At 39.8% G+C, this 27,914-nt stretch overlaps 1 protein-coding gene across 1 annotated transcript in view; it reads left to right on the forward strand.

Moving 5' to 3' along the window:
* QRFPR (pyroglutamylated RFamide peptide receptor) overlaps positions 1 to 27,914 on the forward strand; it is a 55,957-nt gene that overhangs the window by 23,084 nt on the left and 4,959 nt on the right. Inside the window, exons 2-4 of the mRNA XM_069592943.1 lie at positions 16,529 to 16,687; positions 22,388 to 22,449; positions 27,671 to 27,906. Of these exons, the coding sequence (XP_069449044.1) occupies positions 16,529 to 16,687; positions 22,388 to 22,449; positions 27,671 to 27,906 (457 nt within the window). The remainder of the gene's footprint in view (positions 1 to 16,528; positions 16,688 to 22,387; positions 22,450 to 27,670; positions 27,907 to 27,914) is intronic.

Here is a 27,914-nt window from a genome sequence, read left to right on the forward strand (position 1 = left end):
TCATTTTAAATCATCCATTGAAAGATGGCTTAATAATTTACATTATATTGACACAAAAATTATTTACTCATACAGCTGTTTTTTGCGTTACGTTAAATTAATTTGACATTGTTTTATGTTTGGTGATCAACTGAGTACATAAATTACATGAATGTTTAATATTTTTATTAAGCTTTTCTTGGATGAACACTTTATAATGCACTTTTTTTGCATGATAACCTTTACATTCAAGAATTTTTTCCCTAATACCTAACCTGGGTTTCTGTATTTCTTTCCTCATATACAAAAAAAAAAAAAAAAAAAAAAAGGAAAGAAAAATCCCTCCTTCATTGTTTGATAGTAAGTTATTTTAACATTTTAGCGTAATGAAGCCACATTGTTTCTGCTTTCTGTTTTATTACCCTGATGTTTAACCTGGGCTTATTTTATTCTATTATTTGAAAATCTGACTATTGCCGTTAATGGAAAGTAAAAAGCCAATTCAGTTACTTTTTAAAAATAGTATTTGTACCTATTAGAGTAATGCAAATAAAAATGAAACTACCAGAAGAGATATAATTTTACTTCGGTCTACTTGTTTTTTCTAGCACAAATATACACGCAGAAGTTTCTTCTTCTAGAATAATTGAAGGAAGCACTCTGAGCAGGACTGCAGAACTAGTACCAACTTGGCTCCACAGGGAAAAACCTCAGAGTCCTGCAATTTGTGTGACCTCTAGAGGAAGCCCATTCATCCTAAATCAAAGTCTTTCTGAGGACAACTCCAGCTCATGCACACAGAGAAGCCAGAAGTCTTTCATGTTGCTCCATTCTTAAATGTGTAAAGGCAACCAAGGATTGTTAGGCAGTTGAAGAAAGTTTGCAGAATAAAAGGGAATAAGACAAGGCAATTGCACCCACTCCAGTACTCTTGCCTGGAAAATCCCATGGACTGAGGAACTTGGTGGGCTGCAGTCCATGGAATCACTAAGAGTCGGACACAACTGAGTGACTTCACTTTCACTTTTCACTTTCATGCATTGGAGAAGGAAATGGCAGCCCACTCCAGTGTTCTTGTCTGGAGAAACCCAGGGATGGGGGAGCCTGGTGGACTGCCATCTATGGGGTCGCACAGAGTTGGACATGACTGATGCAACTTAGCAGCAGCAGCAGCAGCAGCAGCAGCAGCAGCAGCAGAACATCAAAATCGCAGATATTTTGAACAGCATGCCTAGTGTCCACAAAGGGATGTGTGTACAGAATGTTGCTCACATTAATAAAAGAAACCACACCATTTCACACATTCTCATGACTTCCTAGGTAGCTCAGCTGGTAAAGAATCCACCTGCAATGCAAAAGACCCCAGTTCAATTCCTGGAGTGGTAAGTTCCCCTGGAGAAGGGATAGGCTACCCATTTCAGTACTCTTGGGCTTCCCTGGTGGCTCAGCTGGTAAAGGATCTGCCTGCAGTACAGGAGACTGGGTTCAATCTCTGGGTTGGGAAGATTCCCTGAAGGAGGGCATGGCAACCCACTCCAATATTCTTGTCTAGAGAATCCCCATGGACAGAGAAGCCTGGCAGGCTAGTCCATGGGATCACAAAGAGTCAGACATGATCTAGCAACGAAGCACATCACACATTCTTTGCGACTGAGCCGTTCTTTGCAATCATTAGTTTTGAAAAGGAGACTCACTTTGCAAAGAGGTCACTGGAAAAGAGATTGAATTCTTTAATTGCATGACAAGAAATTAACAAGTACTGAGTTGTTCAGAATATTAGTCTGAAAAATTTAATCACAGTTGTAACCAGAAGGTATTCAATTAAACCACTAGATACTGCTTGCTAAAAATTATTTGTGGATTCTGCAAATACACTGATAATCATTATCTTTGAACTTGGCTGCCAGATATTTCTTATAGCATCATGCAATAAGACTAGAGGAGAGTAAGTAAAGCTTTATTCTGAAATTTTTCATCCTAAAATATCACCTATCTCCCCTTGAAGATTCATTCAGGAGTCTTCACCTGAGCACAGAGGTGATATTTAAAAAAAAAAAAAACTGACAGCTTCTATAATTTTATAGTTTGCTTGAAATTGCACCTTGGCACCCCAACTTACCCATAATATCATTCTCCACAACCAATGACAATGATTACACAGCAACCCTCCTCGCCTGTCAACTTTCTTCAAATTTCCAGTCTGTTCCTTTCTTCATGGGTAACAGGTCATCCCATTGTCCTGTTTTGTTGCAAATTATACCTGAATTTTTCTCACATATTCATTAATTTCTGTGTGCTGGTTGCTATAACTTGTTGGAAACAAATATTCATGATGTACCATGAAAATGCTGCACACAGAACAACATGCACACAAAGAATTAGATAAGAACATTCTAATTGCTTTTGCAGTTGGAAGCAATATTTTCAGCACTTTTGCATGCTTTAGTTACACTTAAGGAATTCTGTTGGAAGTTTAATTTGGAATTCTAAATAATAGGGAGTAGGCTCCGAGTGCACATTTTCACACAGAATGTACCATTTTCATGAATGAGTTACTGATGATAAGTGGGAGGTGTCTTGATTTAAGAAGATATTGACTTCATAATTCAAGAACAAGCATTTCTGAAAAGAAACAATTTGAGAATAAGAAAAGCTCTTAAAAGTGAAAATATGATTATTGAATTTATATATAAGAATTGGAAGATAAAGACAAGAAAATTTTTATAATGCAGACCAAAAGGACAAAGAGAATTTATAAGGTAAAAAATATGTATAAACAAAAGATATTCAACATGGGGGATATACCTAGGAATTCTAAAATCTGATTAATAAGAGTTTCAACGCCCCCCCCCAAATGAACAAAACAGAGATAAAACACAGAGATAATGGAGTCAAAAGTCTCCAAATTCAAAAAGCACACAAAGAGCAGAAGAATAAATGGGCCATGCTTCAACACATATCCCCATAACATTTCAGAATCCAGTTACAAAGAGATCAATAAAAGCTTCCAAATAGTAACCAGGGTACTCATAAGGGAGAAAAAGCCAGTCTGATGGTATAAATATGTTAACACCAAAAGTGGATGTTAGAGATCACTAAAGCAAGATTTTCAAGATTCCAAAGGAAGATGATATTGAACTTAAGTCAGATTATAGCCACTTTCTGATAAGCAAGAACTTACTTTAAACTCATTATTTTGAAGAAGTTATGTGAAAAAAATTCATGCAAAATGAAGATGATATGCAAGAATTAAGTAGCAATGAAATAAAAGGAACAGTGGAGAAGGTATCCATTCTAAATGAATTTCAAAATTATGGCTGTAGAACAATCTTAAATAAATAAAGAGCTGCAGTCATCAAAATTGGAAATAGTGTTCTAGGGGAAAGTTTTAAAAGAAAAAATGTTAGAAAAATAGATAACAAATAAGGACCTACTATATAGCAGAGAGAATTCTACTCACTACTCTAATATCCTATATGGAAGAGAATCTTACCTGAAACTAACATAACATTGTAAATCAACTGTGTGCCAATAACATCTTTATAAAAAGAAAAAAAAAAAGAAAAAGAAAAATGCTAGAATTGATTCCAAGTAGTGAATATACTATGTGAAAAGTTGAGGTGTAATAGTAAAAATGATGATGATGATGATGATGACAACAATCAATGTAGCTAACACTCATGAATGCTATTCCACTGGTGCTAGAGATTATTTTAAACACACTGTATATATGATTTCACTTAATCCTCTAAGAGTCCTCTGAAACAAGTAGTGTTTCATCATTTGCATTTTATAGATAAGAAAATCCAAGACACAATGAAGAAAGGTCATGTCTTTGGGGTTTCCCTGGTGGCTCAAATGGTAAAGAATCTGCCTGCCATGCAGGAGCTTGGGTTCGATCCCTGGGTTGGAAAGATCCCCTAGAGAAGGGAATGACAACCCTCTAAAGTATTCTTGCCTGGAGAATACCATGAACATAGGAGCCTGGTAGGCTACAGTCCATGGAGTCTCAAAGATTTGGACACACAATTAAAGTGAAAGTGAAAGAAAGTGAAAGTGAAAGTAAGTGAAGTCGCTCAGTCGTGTCCGACTCTTTGCGACCCTGTGGACTATAGCCCACCAGGCTCCTCTGTCCATGGGATTCTCCAGGCAAGAATACTGGAGTGGGTTGCCATTTCCTTCTCCAGGGGAATCTTCCCAACTCAGGGCTTGAACCTGGGTCTTCCACATTATAGGCAGATTCTTTACTGTCTGAACCACCAGGGAAGTGACGGACACACAGTTAACTACTGATTAACTTAAGATTCAATGCCAGGCAGTCTAATTCCAGAAGGTGAAGTGAAAATGAAAGAGTGAAAAGTGAGAGTCGTGTCCGACTCTTTGCAACCCCATGGAATGTACAGTCCATGAAATTCTCCAGGCCAGAATACTGGAGGGGGTAGCCTTTCTCTTCTCCAGTGGATCTTCCCAACCCAGGGATTAAACCCAGAAGGAAATGGCAACCCACTCCAGTACTCTTGCCTGGAAAATTCCATGGATAGAGGAGCCTGGTGGGCTACAGTCCATGGGGTTCCAGAGTCAAACACGACTGAGTGACTTGACTTCTTCTTCTCCCACATTGCAGGCAGATTCTTCACCAGCTCAGCCACAAGAGAAGCCCCTAATTCCAGAGCTCATACTCTAAACTACTGTACCGTGCTGAAGAAGGTGCATGTTTCTTCTTCAAACTAGGAAAAAAAAGAAAAAAAGAAATGCAGGGAAAAAAAGAAAACTAGGAAAAATGAAATAAATGAAAATGCTCTACAAAAGAGCACAGCCTTGATCAAAAACACATTAAATTATGGCATACTTTAGGGCAGTAAGTAAATTCACAAGGATCATGACTATAAAATCAGAGAAAGAGAAATGTATTTAGAGCATACCTACTGGCTTTGTACTTAAAATATTTAAATAGTCATACTGATGAAAATGCTGTTTATAGTTTTAATCTTTCATAATTAAAAAGTGGGCCAAGTGCAGAAGACTTAACATGGCTATCAAACAGAATGAAAAGCTATTAGTCTCGATAAAGTACATGTAAAGGTATGGCTGATAGAAGTTATAGGGAGGAAGAGAGGAAGAAAAGGAGGAAGGAGGTGATGCGAGGAGGTGAGGTATTATCATCTTACAAAGTGAGGGGCAAGATAAACTGTTGGAAGCTGAGAAACCAAGGAATAGCATGCTACGTATATTACTTCATGAGTCAAAGATAGGGGAAAACACATACTTGAATTTAGGAAGCACACTTCTCAAAATCTTTTCAAAGAAATTATTGAAGAAAGTGTTTTAACTATAAGAAAACTAAAAGGAGAAGCAGACCTAGGAGGTGATTAAAGTGAACTAAAAGCCCATCTTTCCTAGAAGAAAGTCAATACAGACCATCTAAAATCAGTAAATCAAAAACCAGAAGCAGTTAGATTAGAGATGTCAAGGCGCCTGACAGAAGAGTGCAGCGCAAGCAGATGTTGGAAGTAAGACATCAGGTGAGTGAAGGTGGGAGAGATCCATTCTTTTTTATTGTAGCCCTTTTGATTTAGAAACATTTGCTCATAATTCTTTGACTAAAAAGATATTCTTAAAAGGAAGAGACACAGTTAGTTTGCACCCACACAGCTGCCCTTACCCACCCCCCCAAAAATCTCCCGGCCCAGATGGTTTCACTGGAGAATTCTGCCAAATATACAAAGAATTACTACTTTTACACAAACTCTTCCTGAAAATAGAATAAGAAAGAACATTTCCTAAACCATTTTCTGAGGCATTTTTTCCTCTGGTAAATAAACTAGACAAAGACAGTACAATAAAAAGAAAACTGTAAACCAGTGTCTCTCACAAACTTAAACATAAAAATGCTCAGTATATCAGCAGACAGAATCCAACAGTGTATAATAAAGATTATACACATGATCAAGTGGGGTTTATCCCAGGTCTGAAGTGTGACTCAGCATTCAAAAATCAATGCAATCCGCCATATCAACAAACTAAAGAAGAAAAGTCGTAGAAGCATAGCAAATGACACACCAAAAACATTTGACAAAATCCAACATACATTTAGATAAAAGTTTTCAGCAGAAAATAACAGAAAGACTCTCAGCTTTATAAAGAACATCTATGAAAACCTACAGCTAACACCACATGTAATAATGAAAGACAGGTTTTTTTTTCTTAGACTTAGAACAGAGAAAGGATGTCTATACTCACCACTCTTTTTTTTTAATTTATTTATTTTAATTGGAGGCTAATTACTTTATAGTATTGTAGTGGTTTTTGCCATACATTGACATGAACCAGCCATGGGTGTACATGTGTTCCCCATCCCGAACCCCCTTCCCACCTCCCTCCCTGTACCATCCCTCAGGGTCATCCCAGTGCACCAGCCCTGAGCACCCTGTCTCATGCATTGAACCTGGACTCGCGATTCTTTTCACATATGATAATATACATGTTTCAATGCCATTCTCCCAAATCATCCCATCCTCGCCGTCTGCCACAGAGTCCAAAAGACTGTTTTATACATCTGTGTCTCTTCTGTTTCTCATACAAGGTTATCATTACCATCTTTCTAAATTCCATATATATGCGTTAGTATACTGTATTGGTGTTTTTCTTTCTGGCTTACTTCACTCTGTATAATAGGCTCCAGTTTCATCCACCTCATTAGAACTGATTCAAATGTATTCTTTTGAATGGCTGAGTAATACTCCATTGTGTATATGTACCACAGCTTTCTTATCCATTCATCTGCTGATGGACATCTAGGTTGTTTCCATGTCCTGGCTATTATAAACAGTGCTGCGATGAACATTGAGGTACACATGTCTCTTTCAATTCTGGTTTCTTCGGTGTGTATGCCCAGCAGTGGAGTTGCTGGGTCATAAGGCAGTTCTATTTGCAGTTTTTTAAGGAATCTCCACACTGTTCTCCATAGTGGCTGTACTAGTTTGCATTCCCACCAACAGTGTAAGAGGGTTCCCTTTTCTCCACACCCTCTCCAGCATTTATTGCTTGTAGACTTTTACTCACCACTCTTATGTAATATAGTGCTTGAAGTTCAAGCCACTGCAGGGAGGCAAAAACAACAAAAAAAAAGAAATGAAAGACATTTTTAAGTTTGGAAATGAAATATAAAACTGCCTGTATTTGCAGATGAGATTATTTTTGGCATAGAAAATCCCAGGGAATGTACCAAAATCTCTGAGAATTAAGGGAATTCAGCAATGTCAAAGTATACAAGATCAACACACAAAACTCAATGGTATTTCTATATTAATAAGTAAAATGCAGGAAATGAAATGAAAAATACCACACTGCTTCCAACTACTTCAAGAAAATGAAATACTTAGGTATACAGTAAACACAGCACAGTTTTCCATTCTATGTACCGGAAAATGACAAAATGCAGGTGAAGAAGATCAAAGAATGCATAAATAAACGGGAGACATACTGTGTTAATGGTTTAGAATACTCAACATATTAATGATGTCAGTTTTCCCAAAAGTGATCATAGGTTTAAAGTAATTCCTATCAAAATCTTAGCAAGGATTTTTTTTTTAAAACATAGATGAGTTTGTTCAGAAATTTATAATAGGCACAGAGACTAGAAGAGTTAAAATAATCTTGACAAAGAAGAATGATGTGAGAGAAATTCCTCTGCCTGTTGTCAAACTTTTTATGTAGATAAAGTAATCAAAACAGTGTGGTATTGGCAGAGGGGTAAACACACTTGAATGGAGCAGATGGAGAACTTAGAAATAGACCTACACAAATATGCTCAATTGATTTTTAACAAAGGTGTGACTCAATGGAGGAAGGAATGCCTGTTTCACAAACAGTGCTGGAGCAGTTGACATTTGTAGGCAAAAATAAACCAACGAAACAAACAAAAACTACTCATCTTAAATCTGACCCTTTATACAAAAGCCTACTCAAAATGTGTGGTAGACCTAAACGTAAATGTAAGGTTATGGAACTTTGGGGAAAACCACAGAAAATGATCACGGGTGAGCACGGAATTCTTGGGATTCTTAACCCAACACCAAAAGCTCAGTGCGTAAAAGGAAAAACTGATAATTTGGACCTCATCAAAATTAAATACTTCTTCTGTTAAAGTCCATGTGGGAAAATGAAAGGACAAGCTACAGATGGAGAAAGAATATGTACAAAATGTATATCTTACAAAATACTCTTATCTAGAATATATAAAGAATTCTCAAAATTCAGCAGTGAGAAGACAGTGTAAGCAGAAAATCGGCAAAACAAATGAAGAGAAATTTCATCAGAGAGGATATACAGATGGCAAATGAATACATGAAAAGATGTTCAGCCTTATAAAAATCAGGGAATTGAAAATTGAAATAATATCAATACACATAAATCAGAATGGCTAAAATAAAAAATAGTAACAACGTTGACTGTTGGCAAGGATATGGAGAAACTGAATCACTTGTACATTGCCAGCAGGAATGTCAAATGACAGCCATTCTGGAAAATAATTTTGCAATTTATTACAAAATTAAATATGCAATTACCATGCCATCAGAGAATTAAACTCTTGGGTATTTATCCCAGAAAAATGAAAAGTTTTGTTCATACCAAAACTTTTGCATGAATATTCATAACTGCTTTTTTGTAATAGTCAAAAAGGGGAATACCCCAGATGATCCTCAGTGGATGAATTAAGCAAACTGTAGCACAAACATTCTGTGGAGGATTAGCATACAGAGGAACCAACTGTTGATAAATGCAACAACTTGGATGTGTGTTCAGGGGTTTGTGCTAAAAGAAAAAACCCAATCCCAAAATGTTATTTACTATGTTGCTATATTTATATTTTTGAAATGAAAAGTTTTAGGAATGGAAAACAGACTAATAGTTGCCAGTGGTTAGGGACAGGGAGGGGCAGAGACAGGAGGAACATGGGTGTGATTATAAAAGGGCAACGCGAGGAACTATTCAGTATCTTAACCGTGGTGGCAGATACATGAACCTATTAATAAAAATCCATAGACCACAAATGAGTACAGACAAAATCTGAATAAGATCAGTGGATTATATTAATGTCAATGTCTTGGTTGTGATATTTGTGTAGTTTTACAACATGTTACCATTGGGGAAAACTGGGCAAAGTGTACAAGGGGTCTCTCTTACTTCTTACAACTGCATGTGACTCTATAATTATCTCATGACATTTTCAATTAATGAAAAGAAAGAAGAAATAAGAGGTCAGAAGAGCAGAGCCCTCATGAATAGGATTTGTGCTCTTGTAAGAGAGATCCCATGGAGCTCTCTGGCCCTTTCTGCCCGGTGAGGACACTGTGTGAGGTCTGCAACCCTGAAGGGTCCTCCCTGAACCATGCTTGTTCACTTTGACCTCAGGGGCTTCCAACCTCCACAGCTGTGAGAAGTAAATCTCTGTCTTTATAAGTCATCCCATCCATGGGATGTTCTTATAGCATCCCAAATGGACATGCTTCCTCTCAGAGCCAGCTGGGGGCCTTCTGTCTCCTTCCCTAAGTATAACAAGAATTCTGGGGGAAAAAAAAAAAGTGGCTTATCTCCCTTGCTGTCAGTTTCCTCCTACTGTCTCTCAATAGAGACTCTCTCTTCTTGGCACCTGGGAACTGTAAGACTTTTCTCCTTGCCCCTCTACTCTGCAGGAATCAAGGTGCCTTCTGCCTCCTCTGAGCCTTCCCCTTCGCTGGGAGCCAGGCTTCCCTTTCCCTCAGCTCAGTTCCTCCCTCTTTCCTGCTGCACAGATGCAGCATTATCGGAAAGTTTGTAAATCAGAGGATAATTACTAGATTGCCTTGTAAAGGTCTTACACTAATTAGGGATACAGTTGACCCTTGAACAACACAGATTTGAACTTCAAGGGTCCACTTATATGCAAAAATTTCAATAGTAAACACAGCAGTATTGCACAATCCAAGGTTGATTGAATCCTTGGATATGGAAGGCTGACTGTGAAGTTACTGTCTGATAATCAGCTGTGCCCTAGTCAATATCCTAACCCCCATGTTGTTCAAGCATCAACTGTAATTATCAGGAGGGCTGAAGTTCTAGGAGAGATTTGCCACATATCTGTTTTAAATTTTAGTCTGTTATGGTTTAAATTGGCAGAATCTCCCAGTCCACTTTGGAGTTCTTTTTTTTTTTTTTCTTCCAGAAAAACATTTACTTCTGCTTTATTGATTAGGCCAATGTCTTTGACTGTATTCAGTTCAATCGCTCAGTCATGTCCAACTCTTTTTCATCCCCTGGACTGCAACACACCAGGGTCAGTGCAAACTGTGGAAAATTCTTCAAGAGATCTAATGCCTGATGATCTGAGATGGAGCTGATGTCATAATAATAGAAATAATACTGCACAGTAAATGTAATGCATTTAAATCATCTTCCCCATGAAACCATGCCTGGCACCACAAAGGTTGGTGACTATTGCTCTAAACATTTTCTTGGGGTGGAATGTTTTTCCCTGTTTTTAAGTACTCTTACACCTTCACAGCTGTGGAGACTTATGGTGAATGAATCGCTTTACCTTCCACTGGGTGTGAGTGTATTTTTTCTGCCAGAATTAAGGTTCTATAACTTCTTTGAAATTGCCGGTGACTTATGTGCTGGAACCATGTTAAGTTAAACTGGATTCAGGTGGACTGATCCAGCTGCAGCAGGAATGGCGCTCAGAGCCTCCTCTCCTTTCTTGGCAGTTCCTAGAGCCTGCCTGCAGGAGCGCAGGGCTCCATGGAACACTGATGGAAACCCTCAGCCTGGATCCTTGCTGGGAGGGCCTTCCTGCCAAGGAATTCCACAGTTCTGTTCCACTGTGGTTCTCAGCCACAGGTTGTATAGCAATTCTGACTCTGCCTGTATTTAGTTTGTTCCCAACCACTGGATGTGGTTGAGGGAAATGCTGTTAGGATTCAGGATTTGGTAAATTTATTAGCAGCTAGCTGCTTAAGAGGAGAAAGCAATGGCAACCCACTCCAGTACTCTTGCCTAGAAAATCCCATGGATGGAGGAGCCTGGTAGGCTTCAGTCCATGGGGTCGCGAAGAGTTAGACACGACTGAGCGACTTCACTTTTACTTTTCACTTTCATGCACTGGAGAAGGAAATGGCAACCCACTCCAGTGCTCTTGCCTGGAGAATCCCAGGGACAGCAGAACCTGTTGGGCTGCCGTCTCTGGGGTCGCACAGAGTCGGACACGACTGAAGCAACTTAGCAGCAGCAGCGGCAGCTGCTTAAGAAACGCTGTAGAAAAAAAACTAGAAACTAACAGCCATAATGGGACAGGATGCATCAATTGTTTGAATATGGCTTAATTTTTTTGTACAGGAAATTAAATCCAGATTGTTTTGTAGTTTGTTAGACTATTGTTTCAAATAGTGGTTCTATAAAGCAATCTTTCCTTTAAAACTGCAAATATCTATTCATTTTGTTTATTACCAACCTTGGAACAAATTATTCATAGACATCATCATAGTTATCATCATTTCTTGCAATCATAGCTCATTCTACCATTTTCTGAATTAATAAAGGAATGTTTTTAATCTTTTCTAAGTATGAAAACTCTGGTTGTTTTTCACTCTGTCCTTTCCACTTGGATCCTTTTTAAAGTCACTAATACTGGCCAAGTTGTTTTCAATTTCCAAGTATCATTTTTAGAAATAATGAGATCTTGTTTCAATTTGAATCACTGAGACCTACACTGCATACGATAGGAGGTGAGGACCAGTATGGGTAGGTAGAAGAGTGGATATCATTCATATGCAGAGCAAAGAGTTCACTTTCTGGAAAATTAAGTTGTATAAAAAGGTGGTAAAAAGAAGGTTTTCTGTGCTTAGTCACTCAGTCATGTCCAGCTCTTTGCGGCCCCATGGACTCTAGCCCACCAGGCTCCTCTGTCCATGGGGATTCTCCAGGCAAGAACACGGGAGTGAGTTGCCATGCCCTCCTCCAGGGGATCTTTTCAACCCAGGGACTGAACCCAGGACTCCAGCATTGCAGGTGGGATCCACCAGGAAAAAGGCAATAAATAAAGAAGGAAATAAATATTTAATCAAAGCTTTTGTTCCTAATCTAGTAGGCAAAGGAGAATTATTGTAAATTCTTGGGAAAGAATTTGATGTAGTAGAAATAGAACAACAATGGAAGCAAACTATAATAGTAGGATTTGAACTGTTATATAAGCCTTAGCAATGCACAGAGGAGGAGTGCTAACTGGAATATTCTACATTTTAGGAAATCTACCTTCCAGAGAAAAAGTGATGAAAGAGAAGTAGCCAAAAAAAGTTTACTTGGTCTGCAGTTGATAGCTAAGTAGCTTAAGAGAAGGGGATATTCCAGAAAGATGTTGGAGGCTCACAAGATCATGAATCTGTAGGAAGGACCTGCAACAGGCAGGGACCAAGGGTGCACAGAGGTGAGCAGCCACAACTAAACAGTGTTCTGTTCATGCTCATGATCTGGTGAGCACAGGGCCCACCACTTCAAATCTTCCTTTCATCTTCACTGCACTCTCTCAGCAAGTTAAAAAAACTGAGATAAATTTGGCACATTTGGAGCCGATAGATTCTTTGAGAGACTCCATCCTGTGTTTGCCTTGTCTTCTCTAGTAGGGCCTCTTCCCTAACCTTCCTGCATAGAGGAGAGTTCATGCACCAGAGGAAATTGTGCTTCTATCAGAAAGTGAAGGTAGATGGTAAACAATCAAAATGTGAAAAATAGAGAATTTCTTGGCAGTCTAGAGGTTTGCACTTAGAACTTTCACTGTCAGGACCCAGGTTTTGATCCCTGGTCTGGAAACTGACCCACAAGCCACAGTTCAGTTCAGTCACTCAGTCGTGTCCAACTCTTTGCAACCCCATGAACTGCAGCACACCAGGCCTCTGTCCATCACCAGCTCCTGGAGTCCACTCAAATGTGTGTCCGTTGAGTCGGTGATGCCATCCAACCATCTCATCCTCTGTCATCCCCTTCTCCTCCTGTCCTCAATCTTTCCCAGCATCAGGGTCTTTTCAAATGAGTCAGCTCTTCACACGAGGTGGCCAAAATATTGGAATTTCAGCCTCAGCATCAGTCCTTCCAATGAACACCCAGGACTGATCTCCTTTAGGATGGACTGGTTGGATCTCCTTGCAGTCCAAGGGATTCTCAAGAGTCTTCTCCAACACCACAGTTCAAAAGCATCTACCTATTTTTAAAGCAACTCATATCTTCCATGCAGATAAATTATATGCCACAACACTGAAGACAGTTGGAGGTGTGATCAAAAAAACTTCTCAGTAATTTCTTAGAAAGTTGATTGGAGAAATATCAGAAGTAATGAGTTGGGCAAATGCTGTCTAGATTCATAAACCGTTACAATGACAGATTACAGAACTCCTCTTGGTACAAAATTTTCAAGTGGATCATTAAACAGATGAATTTTGAGCATGTAGACAAGAAAACAGCCATATAACATGGATGTGTTCAGATAAGTGAAGGTGACATAGTGGAAAGAGCTGGAGACAGACGACCTGGATTCATGCCTTCATTTGGTCAATAAACAGCTCTCTGGACATGAGCAAATCACAACTCCTTTAAGCTGCAATATATTTATCTGCAAAATAGACTATTGAAGTATATGTTCTTTAATGGGACATTTAGCCACAAAGAATCTATCAGTTCCATGTGTACTGAATTTACCAGTATTCTTTTAATCGGGCTGCCATTTATTCTTTTATTGGATATTTATGTCATTTTATGAAGTAGAAACATTGGTCCTGTAACAGATAGGTATTATTAATTCTTTTTTACAAAAGGGATGAAATAGAAGTTTAGAGTAGCCGACTGAGCGACAGAACTGAACTGAACTAATAGGTTAGATGAATCAAGATCATAGTGTATCCTAGTATCAGGCAATCAGCTGACCAATTTTCCATACCATTGTGATGGACGTGTTGAGTAGATTTAGGATGGAAGCATTACAATGAGATAACACTACAACAATCATTTTTGTTTGGGTAGTTGTACCTAAAATGTATTGATAATGGATCCATGTCCATTTCATGGGAAGTCTCTTCTGGTATTTCTTTAGCTTTAGTCTGTCCAACTTTTGTTCTGAAAGAATCAATTTGGCTGAAAGAATCAAGGAAATTCTGATCAAATTTTCAAAAAAAAAAAAAAAGGAGAAATACCCAGATGAATAATTTGGTCATGTATTCATTTTTTCAAATGTCACATCCAAAACAGGATTTGAGGTAAGCTATTTCATTCACAATATGGTCAGTGTTCAAGTAGTGAAATATATGGGTACTGAAAGTATTGATAAATTACTGCATTTAGCTCAAAACTATCTTGCTGGAAAGGAAGGGCCTTAACTTTGAACAGGGTTGGAATTTGAGAATCTGGAACAGAGATTGGGAGTATGTGGGACAGGCTCTTAGGTTGCCATGTGGAGCTTCCAAAAAGGATTAGAATGGAAGTATCTCTAGCGATATTAGGTCTTTTTTTTTTTTTTTAACTAAATCACAGGATGGAAATTAAGGAAATCTTGAGTTAACAGAAATTTTCTGTTAAATGGACCCAATTAATTTCAAATTGACTTCAAGTTCAACAGACACCAACCATTTGAAAATTCTAGCTGATGTGTATTTCAGTTACATGCACAGAAGATGTTCAGACCCAGGGAAGCAGGACAGCCCTACAGTTTCTGCCTTGTCCAGACCACATCCTGAGCATGGCGGGTTCCCTTTTGGGCCACATAGTCACAAACTGAGAAAGTTCAATGGAAGGTGTCCAGGGAGTTGAAAGATCTGAAGAGCATGTCATGAGGAGTAGCTGGGGCAACTGGAAAAGATGTAAGCATGACATAAAAGTATCTTTTAAATATATGAAGAGTTGCTCTTTGGGAAAGATTAATTCTAAAACTCTCAGAAAGAAAAATTAAAGAAGTGGATGAAATTATTGAAAGATCCTTTTCCCAGCGAGAGCCTCTCCAAAGTTGAATGATGTCAGTTTAACAAGGTAAGAGCTTGCTAGTCTCTCATCCTCTTCAGCTGAGTGAATGCCAGTTGAGAGCCTTCTGTGTACCATTCTCAGTGCTTAGAACATGTCAGTGCAAAAAGAGACAAAAACCCTTACTCTCAGAGTGTTTACATCCTAGTACAGGTGGGGAAGGTTCTCCCAGGTGCCGCTAGTAGTAAAGAACCCACTTGCCAATGCAGGAGCCACAGGAGGAGGAGACACAGGGTCAGGAAGGTCCCCTGGAGGAGGGCACGGCAACCCACTTCAGTACTCTTGCCTGGAGAATCCCATGGACAGAGGAGCCTGGTGGGTTAAGGTCCATAGGGTCACAAAGAGTCGGACATGAACTGAAGCAACTAAGCATGCATGCACAGGGCTGGGGAAACTTTCAATAAACAATAAAGCAAGTCAGTAAATTACATAGCACGTTGGAATTGGAAGAGTTATGGGGAAAGTGTAGAATGAGAGGAGGTGGCAAGGGACATGCTGTAGTGACAACAGGTTTATTCAAGTAGGTCAGCCTCATTGAGAGGGTGACATCTGAGCAAGGACTTCGGTGAAAGGTGTGAGGAATAGTCTCCTGGGGAAGAACATTCCAAGCAGAAGGAAAAGACATGTGAAGACCTGAAGTGAGGATGTGCCAGCAAGGAGGGCTTCCTTAGGTCTCTAAGCAGAGCCAGGCAGAGCATTTGGGAGAGGAGGTGAAAAGAAGAACTCTGGTTTGAGCAAGTGGACTGAAGTCTCTTCCAACTTTTTATACTCCCTGAGCTTATGCCTTTCAGATAGTTCAAAGTAATTAATTTGGTATTGATGAGCAGGGTGGATTCAAGAGCAGAAATGTCAGACCGTATCTTACAAATACCAGTGGTGAGGGGGCTGGACACACAGTGTAAGAAATTTATAAATGCGGGCAATGCATCCAGATATTTTTATTTAAAATATTATGTATATCAAATGAAGTATGCTCGCAGACTTGGAGACCTCTGCATTAGAGAATGTGAAATCAGTTAAGAGCATAATGGTATAATCTGCATATTAAGTCTTGGACAGGAAGTCAAAGGACAGTAAAAGATAAAAGAAGAAATCAGAGAGACTTTGGTGAAAATTATCCCTTTGTTACGATTTGACAGGAAACCAAAAAGGAAGAAAGAATCAAGAACCACTTTGTGGTTTAGACCCCAAGAAACCAGTTAATACCAACTTTGCTTTTTCTCAAAGAAGGGTCACACTGATTTTCTTCTGCTTATTGTCAATGGCCAGATACTTACTTGTCCTTTCATCATCCCACTATACATAATTACACATCATTTAGTAACTTGAAATCCACTTAAGGAAAGAAAATATCATCCAGTACAAACTTTCTCAATTATTTTGTATCTACTGTGTATTTATAGTCATAAAACTTTTAAACAGAGGCTCAGAAAGAATTCACTGTGATAATGACAAAGAGAGATAACACTTCTATTCCTGTTGCCACTTAACTTGTCCTGGTTCCTTGCTGCAGGTGCCTTCATTTGCAAGATGGTGCCATTTGTCCAGTCCACCGCTGTCGTGACAGAAATCCTCACGATGACCTGCATTGCTGTGGAGAGACACCAGGGGCTGGTGCATCCTTTTAAAATGAAGTGGCAGTACACCAACCGAAGGGCTTTCACGATGCTGGGTGAGGACATGCCCCTGGCAGCATTAAAGCTGTGCTTCATTACAGAACAAACAGAATTTCTGTAACGTGAACCATGTTTATGAACTAGAGGAGGAAACTCCTGTCTGTCTTGTAGGCATTGGGGTGTCATTTCACGGTTTCAGTCATCTCCGAACTTACTGCTCCCCTCCCCTCTCTTCTTTAGGCCTAGCTCAGCACTGAAAATCTCTCCTCTCAGATTTCCCTGAGTTGCTGTTCCTAACTTTTTAAGGTGGTGCTAGTACTCTTGCCTGGAGAATCCATGGACAGAGGAGCCTGGTAGGCTGCAGTCCATGGGGTCGCTAAGAGCTGGACACGAATGAGTGACTTCACTTTCATTTTTTACTTTCATGCATTGGAGAAGGAAATGGCAACCCACTCCAGTGTTCTTGCCCGGAGAATCCCAGGGACGGGGGGAGCCTGGTGGGCTGCCATCTGTGGGGTCGCGCAGAGTCAGACACAACTGAAGCAACTTAGCAGCAGCAGCAGCAGTGGTAAAGAACCCAGCTACTAGTGCAGGTAGGCATAAGAGATACGGGTTCAATCCCTGGGTCAGGAAAATACCCTGGAGGAGGGCACATCAACCCACTCCAGTGTTCTTGCCTGGAGAATCCCATGGACAGAGGAGCCTGGTGGGCGACCATCCATAGCGTTGCAAAGAGTGGGATATGACTGAAACGACTTAACGCACACAGGCACACAGCTGATCTAAAATCGGTCAGTGTCATCTCCATATTAATATTCATTAGATTAGTCAGCTGTCATCCTGAGGTAAGAAGCAAGTAGATTTCAACAGGTAGTTTTTGGTTTTTGTTTTTTGTTTTTTCTCATTCGCTTCCACTTTATTTTTTTTTTTAATTTTAAAATCTTTAATTCTTACATGCGTTCCCAAACATGAACCCCCCTCCCACCTCCCTCCCCATAACATCTCTCTGGGTCATCCCCATGCACCAGCCCCAAGCATGCTGTATCCTGCGTCAGACATAGACTGGCGATTCTATTCTTACATGATAGTATACATGTTTCAATGCCATTCTCCAAAATCATCCCACCCTCTCCCTCTCCCTCTGAGTCCAAAGGTCCATTATACACATCTGTGTCTTTTTTGCTGTCTTGCATACAGGGTCGTCATTGCCATCTTTCTAAATTCCATATATATATGTTAGTATACTGTATTGGTGTTTTTCTTTCTGGCTTACTTCACTCTGTATAATCAGCTCCAGTTTCATCCATCTCATCAGAACTGATTCAAATGAATTCTTTTTAATGGCTGAGCAATACTCCATTGTGTATATGTACCACTGCTTTCTTATCCGTTCATCTGCTGATGGACATCTAGGTTGTTTCCATGTCCTGGCTATTATAAACAGTGCTGTGATGAACATTGGGGTACATGTGTCTCTTTCAATTCTGGTTTCTTTGGTGTGTATGCCCAGCAGTGGGATTGCTGGGTCATAAGGCAGTTCTATTTGCAATTTTTTAAGGAATCTCCACACTGTTCTCCATAGTGGCTGTACTAGTTTGCATTCCCACCAACAGTGTAGGAGGGTTCCCTTTTCTCCACATCCTCTCCAGCATTTATTGCTTGCAGATTTTTGGATCACAGACATTCTGACTGGTGTGAAGTGGTACCTCATTGTGGTCTTGATTTGCATTTCTCTAATAATAAGTGATGTTGAGCATCTTCTCATGTGTTTGTTAGCCATCCGTATGTCTTCTCTGGAGAAATGTCTATTTAGTTCTTTGGCCCATTTTTTGATTGGGTCGTTTATTTTTCTGGAATTGAGCTGCATAAGTTGCTTGTATATTTTTGAGATTAGTTGTTTGTCAGTTGCTTCATTTGCTATTATTTTCTCCCATTCAGAAGGCTGTCTTTTCACCTTGCTTATATTTTCCTTTGTTGTGCAGAAGCTTTTAATTTTAATTAGATCCCATTTGTTTATTGTTGCTTTTATTTCCAGTATTCTGGGAGGTGGATCATAGAGGATCCTGCTGTGATTTATGTCGGAGAGTGTTTTGCCTACGTTCTCCTCTAGGAGTTTTATAGTTTCTGGTCTTACGTTTAGATCTTTAATCCATTTTGAGTTTATTTTTGTGTGGGGTGTTAGAAAGTGATCTAGTTTCATTCTTTTACAAGTGGTTAACCAGTTTTCCCAGCACCACTTGTTAAAGAGATTGTCTTTATTCCATTGTATATTCTTGCCTCCTTTGTCAAAGATAAGGTGTCCATATGTGTGTGGATTTATCTCTGGGCTTTCTATTTTATTCCATTGATCTATATGTCTGTCTTTGTGCCAGTACCATACTGTTTTGATGACTGTGGCTTTGTAGTAGAGCCTGAAGTCAGGCAAGTTGATTCCTCCAGTTCCATTCTTATTTCTCAAGGTTGCTTTGGCAGTTTGAGGTTTTTTGTATTTACATACAAATCTTGAAATTATTTGTTCTAGTTCTGTGAAGAATATGGCTGGTAGCTTGATAGGGATTGCACTGAGTTTGTAATTTGCTTTGGGTAGTATACTCATTTTCACTATATTGATTCTTCCGATCCATGAACATGGTATATTTCCCCATCTATTAGTGTCCTCTTTGATTTCTTTCATCAGTGTTTTATAGTTTTCTATATATAGGTCTTTAGTTTCTTTAGATAGATATATTCCTAAGTATTTTATTCTTTTCGTTGCAATGGTGAATGGAATTGTTTCCTTAATTTCTTTTTCTACTTTCTCATTATTAGTGTATAGGAATGCAAGGGATTTCTGTGTGTTGATTTTATATCCTGCAACTTTACTATATTCATTGATGAGCTCTAGTAATTTTCTGGTGGAGTCTTTAGGGTTTTCTATGTAGAGGATCATGTCATCTGCAAACAGTGAAAGTTTTATGTCTTCTTTTCCAATTTGGATTCCTTTTATTTCTTTTTCTGCTCTGATTGCTGTGGCCAAAACTTCCAGAACTATGTTGAATAGTAGCAGTGAAAGTGGGCACCCTTGTCTTGTGCCTGACTTTAGGGGAAATGCTTTCAATTTTTCACCACTGAGGATAATGTTTGCTGTGGGTTTGTCATATATAGCTTTTATTATGTTGAGGTATGTTCCTTCTATTCCTGCTTTCTGGAGAGTTTTTATCATAAATGGATGTTGAATTTTGTCAAACGCCTTCTCTGCATCTATTGAGATAATCATATGCTTTTTATTTTTCAATTTGTTAATGTGGTGAATTACATTAATTGATTTGCGGATATTGGAGAATCATTGCATCCCTGGGATAAAGCCCACTTGGTCATGGTGTATGATCTTTTTAATGTGTTAACAGGTAGTTTTTGACAGAGGCCAGGAAGGTGTGTTTAGAAGAGTAGGGAACACAGGTGCTGCCTAGATGGGTCTCAGAGTGGAGTACACAGCAGCAGAAGGCGGCAGGACCTGTGAGGACACTGGGTCCCGAGTGCTGGAGAAGCCTGACAAAGATGGATTTCATTCACATCCTAATTGTGCTTCAGGCACTCCTGAATCCCCAGCTTGCTGTAACCGTGTCTGAATCACCGTGTATCCTGTGATGTATGTAAACTGAAAGCAATGTCCTAAAGCGTAGCACAGTGAAATGGAAAATTTCTTTCTTTGGTAATTATAATTGAGCCATTTAAAACTTCAGTGTGGTTCTCAGTGATTTGAATGCACTATAGCTGAATAACCAGAGGTTTCAGAACAACTAATATGATAATCAAAGGCAGCAATTTTTACTAATATCTCACTTGAGAGGAATGAGTAAACATTTATTTCTGCTGTAAGAATTTAGCCAGCATGGGATAGTAGAGTTACAGAAAGAACTCCTGAAGGTTTTGCTACACTAAACTCTTTGAAATAGTTTGAACTGAATAGATAAGCCCATAGAGGGAAAAATTGTTAGTTATTTTCAAATTTATGTCACATTCTCCCTGAAAAAGAATTCAAAGACCTCTTGGCTTTTAATAATTGACATGTTTCCACCATCAGAACATCTGAAAACAGCATGTGGGTGTGGAAAGAGGGTTAGGAAAGAAATACATAGAGGGCGGAAGTTATTTTTAAAAAGACAGAGAAGGAAAGAGAGTTTTGACATTTGTAGGCAAAGTTGATAATAGGCAGCCAAGTCAGTTCCTACTCAAAAAAGTCATAGGAGACAGAAAACGTTTAAATCAAGAAGATTCATCTCCCCAGGAGGCTTTCCTGCAGCGCTGACTGACGTCTTCCTCTGTCTCTGTCACTCGGGAAACCAGCCTTGTCCTCTCACTGGGTCCGCTCCCTCACTGGGTCCGCCCTCTAGATGAATCCCCCACCCCCATTCCTCAGCCGGCAGAACCTGCTAGGCTTACTTGCCTAGATTATACCAGTTATTGCCCTTCTATCCCTGAATAGACAGTGGAGTCAAGAGAACTGGTAATGAGCTAAGCCAGGTAGGCTCAAGGCCTCCAGAATTTCTACTAAAGACTGGAAAAATGATTGGATACGAGCTAACATAATAAAATAATGATTGGACTAAGACAGAATGGCTGTGTGTTGCAATGAAGAGAGAGTGGGGGACAGAAATAGAGACAATGATTTGTGAGCCTGAGGGCAACCTGGAATCACTGATTCTTGATAACTTTCTATAGGTGGTGTCAGTCCGTGTGTATCTTTATAATAAATTCCAATCACAGTTTAAGTGGGTCTCAGTTCCTTGAGATCTACAGCAATGCAGTGTTTTTTTTAAATGCTCCCACTCAATACAGAAAGAGCAAGCAGAGTTTGAGCTGGGAAACTTTCTTCAAAAACAGTGCTCTTGGTTCTGGCCTTGCCCTGGTACGTTAAGATTCTCTTTTGTTCTTTGCTAAGGAAGGCATCATTGAAGTAATCCCCTCAACAAACTCATGGAAAATGGGAAATTTGGAAGAAGTACTCTGGTTTTTTGTGATACATGTTTGTTTTGTAAACAAGAAAATAATGCTCATATAATTATGCCTAAAATAAATATAATTTCAACTTTAAGAAGCTCTAGAGGATTCACTCTATCATGTTTATGTTATTCATCCATTCAACAAACATACAAACAGTAGGTGCCCAATCCGTTCCTGCCAAGGGAAATGGGAGCTGAGACCAATTCTGTTAATTCCTCGCGAGAGGACTCGGGCGTGAAGAACATGAACAGAAATGTCCCAGGACACAGAGAGGCAGGCAACATTGTAGAGAACCTCCGGGACCCTTTTAAGGAATTTGAGCTTTATCCAGCAACAGCTTTTTATTCTTTAAATTAGTTACTTAATTACTTTTAATTGGAGGATAATTTATATTGTGATGGTTTTTGCTGTACATCAGCATGGATTGGCCATAGGCATACACGAGTCCCCTCCCTCCTGAACCCCCCTTTTACCTCCCGCCCCGCTCCTTCCCTCCAGGTTGGGTTCCCTGTGTCATGCATATATCAAACTCCCACTGGCTATTCTCGCAAATCATCCCTCCATCTCCTTCTCCCAATGTGTCCAAAAGTCTGTTCTTTATGCTCCAGTGAGGATTTGGAGGGTAGAGTGGAAAATGTGAGGAGAACACTGCCCTGCGCCAGGGAAAAAATTATGCTGTCCCTTGAACATAAGGAGTCTTTATGGTTAGAGAATTAAGTACAGGTGGATTTTGCTTTGCTGAGTTGCATTCTAATGATCTTAACGTTTTGCAGGGCTGGTCTGGCTGGTGGCCGTCATCGTGGGAGCGCCCATGTGGCATGTGCAACGACTTGAGGTAGACTGGGGGCTGGGATTGGTACTCACACTGTTGAAATGTTTTTCCACCCCTCTTACTTGCAATCATTCTCCTCCCTGCAAGCACATTACAGTGAATTTGTGTGATCTCAATTTTTTCACTGGAGGTTTTTCAAGTGGAATAAAATAATTTGCTTCAAGATAGTTTTCTCTGCTTTTTTCAGCTCTTCCTTGAACTTATATTGTTAAGACTTTAATGCTTAAAATAAAATGTTCCAGGGTCACTTTCTACATTTGCCTGTCAGCAGAAACATGCCTTTCCTGGTGGTGTTCAGTGCCTTGTTTCATCGTAAGAGCTTGATGCTCGCTCTAGATTTTTCTTTTTTTTTTTAAGTTCTTTTTTATAAAAAATATAAATTTATTTATTTTAATTGGAGGTTAATTACTTTACAATATTGTATTGGTTTTGCCATACATCAGCGTGAATCCGCCACAGGTATACACGTGTTCCCCATCGTGAACCCCCCTCCCTCTTCCTTCCCCGTACCATCCCTCTGGATCGTCCCACTGCACCAGCCCCAAGCATCCAGTATCATTCATCGAACCTGGACTGGCGATTCATTTCATATATGATATTATATATGTTTCAATGCCATTCTCCCAAATCATCCCACCCTCGCCCTCTCCCACAGAGTCCAAAAGACTATACATCTGTGTCTCTTTTGCTGTCTCGCATACAGGGTTATCATTACCATCTTTCTAAATTCCATATATATGCCTTAGTATACTGTATTGGTGTTTTTCTTTCTGGCTTACTTCACTCTGTATAATAGGCTCCAGTTTCATCCACCTCATTAGAACTGATTCAAATGTATTCTTTTTAATGGCTGAGTAATACTCCATTGTGTATATGTACCACAGCTTTCTTATCCATTCATCTGCTGATGGACATCTGGGTTGCTTCCATGTCCTGCCTATTATAAACAGTGCTGCAATGAACATTGGGGTACACGTGTCTCTTTCAATTCTGGTTTCTTTGGTGTGTATGCCCAGCAGTGGGATTGCTGGGTCATAAGGCAGTTCTATTTGCAGTTTTTTAAGGAATCTCCACACTGTTCTCCATAGTGGCTGTACTAGTTTGCATTCCCACCAACAGTGTAGGAGGGTTCCCTTTTCTCCACACCCTCTCTAGCATTTATTGCTTGTAGACTTTTGGATCGCAGCCATTCTGACTGGTGTGAAATGGTAACTCATTGTAGTCTTGAATTGCATTTCTAATGTTAACCATTTATCTGCTTATTGGTTGATTCTCCTTCATAAGCACTTCCACTGCCTCTTAGTCACTGACAAATATTTGAACTGGAACACATAAGCCATTAATTTGTGACCTGAGAATGATCTTAAATCCTTGATTCTTAATAACTTTCTATAGGTGGTGTCAGTCTGTGTGTGTCTTTATAATAAAGATAAACCTTTCTGTTCCCCTCACACCTCTGTCAGCTGGGCCCAGCCTGCAGTGGTGATTCACAGTGAAGAAAACACTGCACCATTTTTGGTGACCTGGTCTCTTTACTGGGGCCTAGTTGGATGTGTCCTCCCTGGGAGGGCTAGTGTAGACAGTGGTCTTCAAAGACACTAGGGGGGTTGCTCACATGGCCTCTAAGATAATTTTTTAAATTACTTATATTTTGTACCTGTTTAAATTAGTGTAGGTAAACAGAAACTGCTGGATACTCAGTGTTCCCCTGGCAAGGATATCAAATGAGCCCTCAGGCAAGAGTGCATTGTAACAAGTAACTTAGGGCTTCCCTCGTGGCTCAGATGGTAAAGAATCTGCCTGCAGTGCAGGAGACTCAAGTTTGATCCCTGTATTGGGAAGATCCCATGGAGAAGGGAATGGCTACCCACTCCAGTATTCTTGCCTGGAGAATTCCATGAACAGAGGAGACTGGCAGGCTGCAGTCCATGGGATCGCATAGAGTCGGATACGACTGAGCGACTGACACTTTCACTTTTCACTCTGATGTTCGATGCAACCTGTATATAAATGAGCTTGACTGCACAGGTAACAACAGAAGGCAGTTTTATTCTGTCTCTTACCACCTCTAAAAATGTGATGGATGAAGCCTTGAATGGGTCCTGGAACTCTTGTGGTCATTCAGAGAATAAAATACCTCTGGTCACTTTCAGTCACAAGAACAGTAACGGGTCACTGAATATTGTTAGTTCCCTTATCAAAATATCCAGTCCAGTGCCACAATCCTTCAAGTCCATACTTTCAAATAAACTTGAGATGTCTCCCTTTCCCCAGTTTGAGCCATTTTAGACCTAGAATCCTAGGGTATGGAGAGGAGCTTTGATCCCTTTATTCTGCATATTACTGTTTCTCATGACTGATTCTTGATTTCATGGGTTCCTCACAAATAATATCCCTGGGGCTTCCAGTGGCTACTCCCTTCTTTAAGCTTCCACACACAGTTGGACATGGCCAACTCCTTTCTCTGAGGCTGCCCTTATCTCCAGCAGGAAGCCCATACCTTTAAAAATAACCCAACCCAGTTCCCATAGGGAGTCTAATTCTGGCTCATAGAACACAAGGAGATGTGTCCATTTTTAAAAATAAAATTATTTTATCATATGCTCTAAATATATTTTAAAATATAACTCACTTAATTTGTAGAAGATTAATTAAATCTAATTGGCAAAACCAGTTCTCTCTGTCAGATGGATCAGCCAAATCAGATTTGCTTTCTGTCAAGTATGATTTCATTTTTCAAGTCAAGTAAATGTATTAATATGCTCTCCCACGGCCACCTTCTCACTCCTAAATTTATTAGCAAGCCTGCAAGCATGCAAGACGGTTTAACTGCTCCACCAGCTGAAATGAAGCACCAGTGATGTCGGCATTTGCATTGATGTTCTCTTTGCTTTGCTCCTACTGTGCTCTCTCCCAGGAGTGATGTATCTGACAGCTTTCAGGGGCTGGAAGCAACAGGGTGGTCAAGTTAAAGTTATCATCACTTCTCCCCTTTACTATGCGGATAATGGGAATTCACAACATCTCATCACCTGTCAAAACACCTTTTTTTTTTTTTCTAATGTCGTTTCCCCTGAATAGAAATCCATTTAATACAGGGAAAGGCACAAAACCCTGTCCTGGATTTATGGTGCCTTGCTCAAGGGGGCTTCACTGACATCCATAGTTTGGACCACCTCTTATTTTGGTGGTCCATAGTGAGATTGCAGTTGGGTGAGAGATAGGACTTGTGAAGATTGAAAGAAGGAGGATTATGAAAAAGGAACTGGAATGCATGACACTTCAGCCCCACCCCACACATTCTCTTAGGCAGTGAGATTTTTGGAGAATTGTGAGTTTGGACATAGAAGGTCTGAAATTGGTTCCCATGAAACCATCTGAGCACACCCTCAGAAGGTCTCTGCTTGTCCCCAGGGGAACGTGCAGAGTTCAGAGGCTGGCAGCCTCTCCTTGTGCTTCAGAATGCATCAGCGTGTGACCCCCACTGTGGTCTATGCTTTCATGAGTCAGAATAAGTTTCACCTTCATATCCTCTTCCCAGGGAGTACAGACCTTGCAGTTATTGTTTAATTCTTTCATTCCTCATTGCATTTGAAAAATAATATCTAGATCAAAACTTGAATTGTCATACTTTTGATAACAATACCAGAAAGCTTCCCACCTCCCCCCACCCTGCCCCCACCACCATTCAGTTGACTCTGAAGACTGGTGATAATACTCTGGGAATGGAGGCAGAAATATGTGTTAAGACTTAAGTATTCCTCATCTGTAAAGCTCCAGAGTGACTCAGATGATAAGAATTTTGATCAATTTTCTAACTTTAATTCCTATTATCCAGATATATGACTTTTGAATGTACTTTAAATGTTTAGTTTTTCTCATATTAGCATTTTCTACGGTTTCCCTGGTGGCTTGGTTGTAAGCAATCCACTTGCCAATGCAGGAGACACGAGTTTGATCCCTGGATCAGGAAAATCCCCTGGAGAAGGAAACGGCAACCCACTCCAGTACAGTATTCTTGCCTGGGAAATCCCATGGACAGAGGAGCCTGGCAGGCCATAGTACATGGGGTTGCAAAAGAGTTGGATGTGACTGAGCGACTAAACAACAGCAACGAATTCTAATTGTTTTTATTAATTTTTGAACTCATAAGTCAGTCTCTTAGAAATAGTATTTATAAATAGAAATTGCCTTTCTGTATAATATATACCTCAAAGGCTTATAATTGGGTCTGAATATTAGTACACTGGCAATAGTTCGAATCCTAATTTCTCATTCATCTCAAAATCTAAAAGCTACAAGTTTCCCCTCTAAAATCTTTGCGAACAGCACGATCACTACAATCTGAAACAGCAGTAGCAAAATACAGATTTTCAGTTCAGAAACAAAATGCAGACTGTCGGTACTTATTCAACTGGAAGAAGTCTGATGCCTTGTCAAAACTGATCTCATCAACAATTGAGGAAGTAAAATCATGTAACAGCAAACTAGCTGGTTGCTTTCCCATGTGGCTCAGTGGTAAAGTACCTGCCTGCCAGTGCAGGAGATGCAAGAGACAGGGTTTGACCCCTGGGTTGGAAAGATCCCCTAGAGAAGGAAATGGCAACCCACTCCAAGATTCTTGCCTGAGAAATCCCATAAACACAGGATCCTGGTGGGCTACAGTCCACCAGGGGGGTCGCAAAGAGTCGGCTGGGACTAAATGATGGAGCACGCATGCAGCATAACTAGCTGGCATGCTAAAATAAACTATTTTTTTCATACATACTTTGGTCATTCTAGTGTGCTTTCTTTCACTCAACTGAAAATTTAATGCTGCTGCTGCTGCTAAGTCGTGTCAGTCATGTCCGACTCTGTGTGACCCCATAGACAGCAGCCTACCAGGCTCCTCCGTCCCTGGGATTCTCCAGGCAAGAACACTGGAGTGGGTTGTCATTTCCTTGACTATCATGTAAAAAGGTGGAAAAGATTTTTTTTTTAAGTGAACAGACTATGGACCTCGATTCCATTTAAAATAGAAAAGAAAATATCAAACTGTCAAGAATCTAAGCAGTGAAGGCGAGAAAACACACTTCACAACAAAAGAAGAAGCAAAATTGTATCTCATTTGAAATATCTACCCACAGTAAACATTGTCAGAAGCCTGCCTAGCAATAGTCTTGGTTGCTTTGTGTGCTTTGATGTTGCCTCTGGCTCTTCTAACTGAATTACATTTGTTTTAAAGATTAAGTATGACTTCTTATATGAGAAAGAACATGTGTGCTGCTTGGAAGAGTGGAGCAGCCCTGTGCACCAGAAAATCTACACCACCTTCATCCTTGTCATCCTCTTCCTCCTGCCTCTCATGGTGATGCTTATCCTGTACAGTAAGATTGGCTATGAACTTTGGATAAAGAAAAGAGTTGGAGATGGCTCTGTGCTTCGAACTATTCATGGAAAAGAAATGTCAAAAATAGCCAGGTGTGTTG

Source organism: Ovis canadensis, chromosome 6 (assembly GCF_042477335.2).
Source record: "Ovis canadensis isolate MfBH-ARS-UI-01 breed Bighorn chromosome 6, ARS-UI_OviCan_v2, whole genome shotgun sequence".
Taxonomy (NCBI): domain Eukaryota; kingdom Metazoa; phylum Chordata; class Mammalia; order Artiodactyla; family Bovidae; genus Ovis; species Ovis canadensis.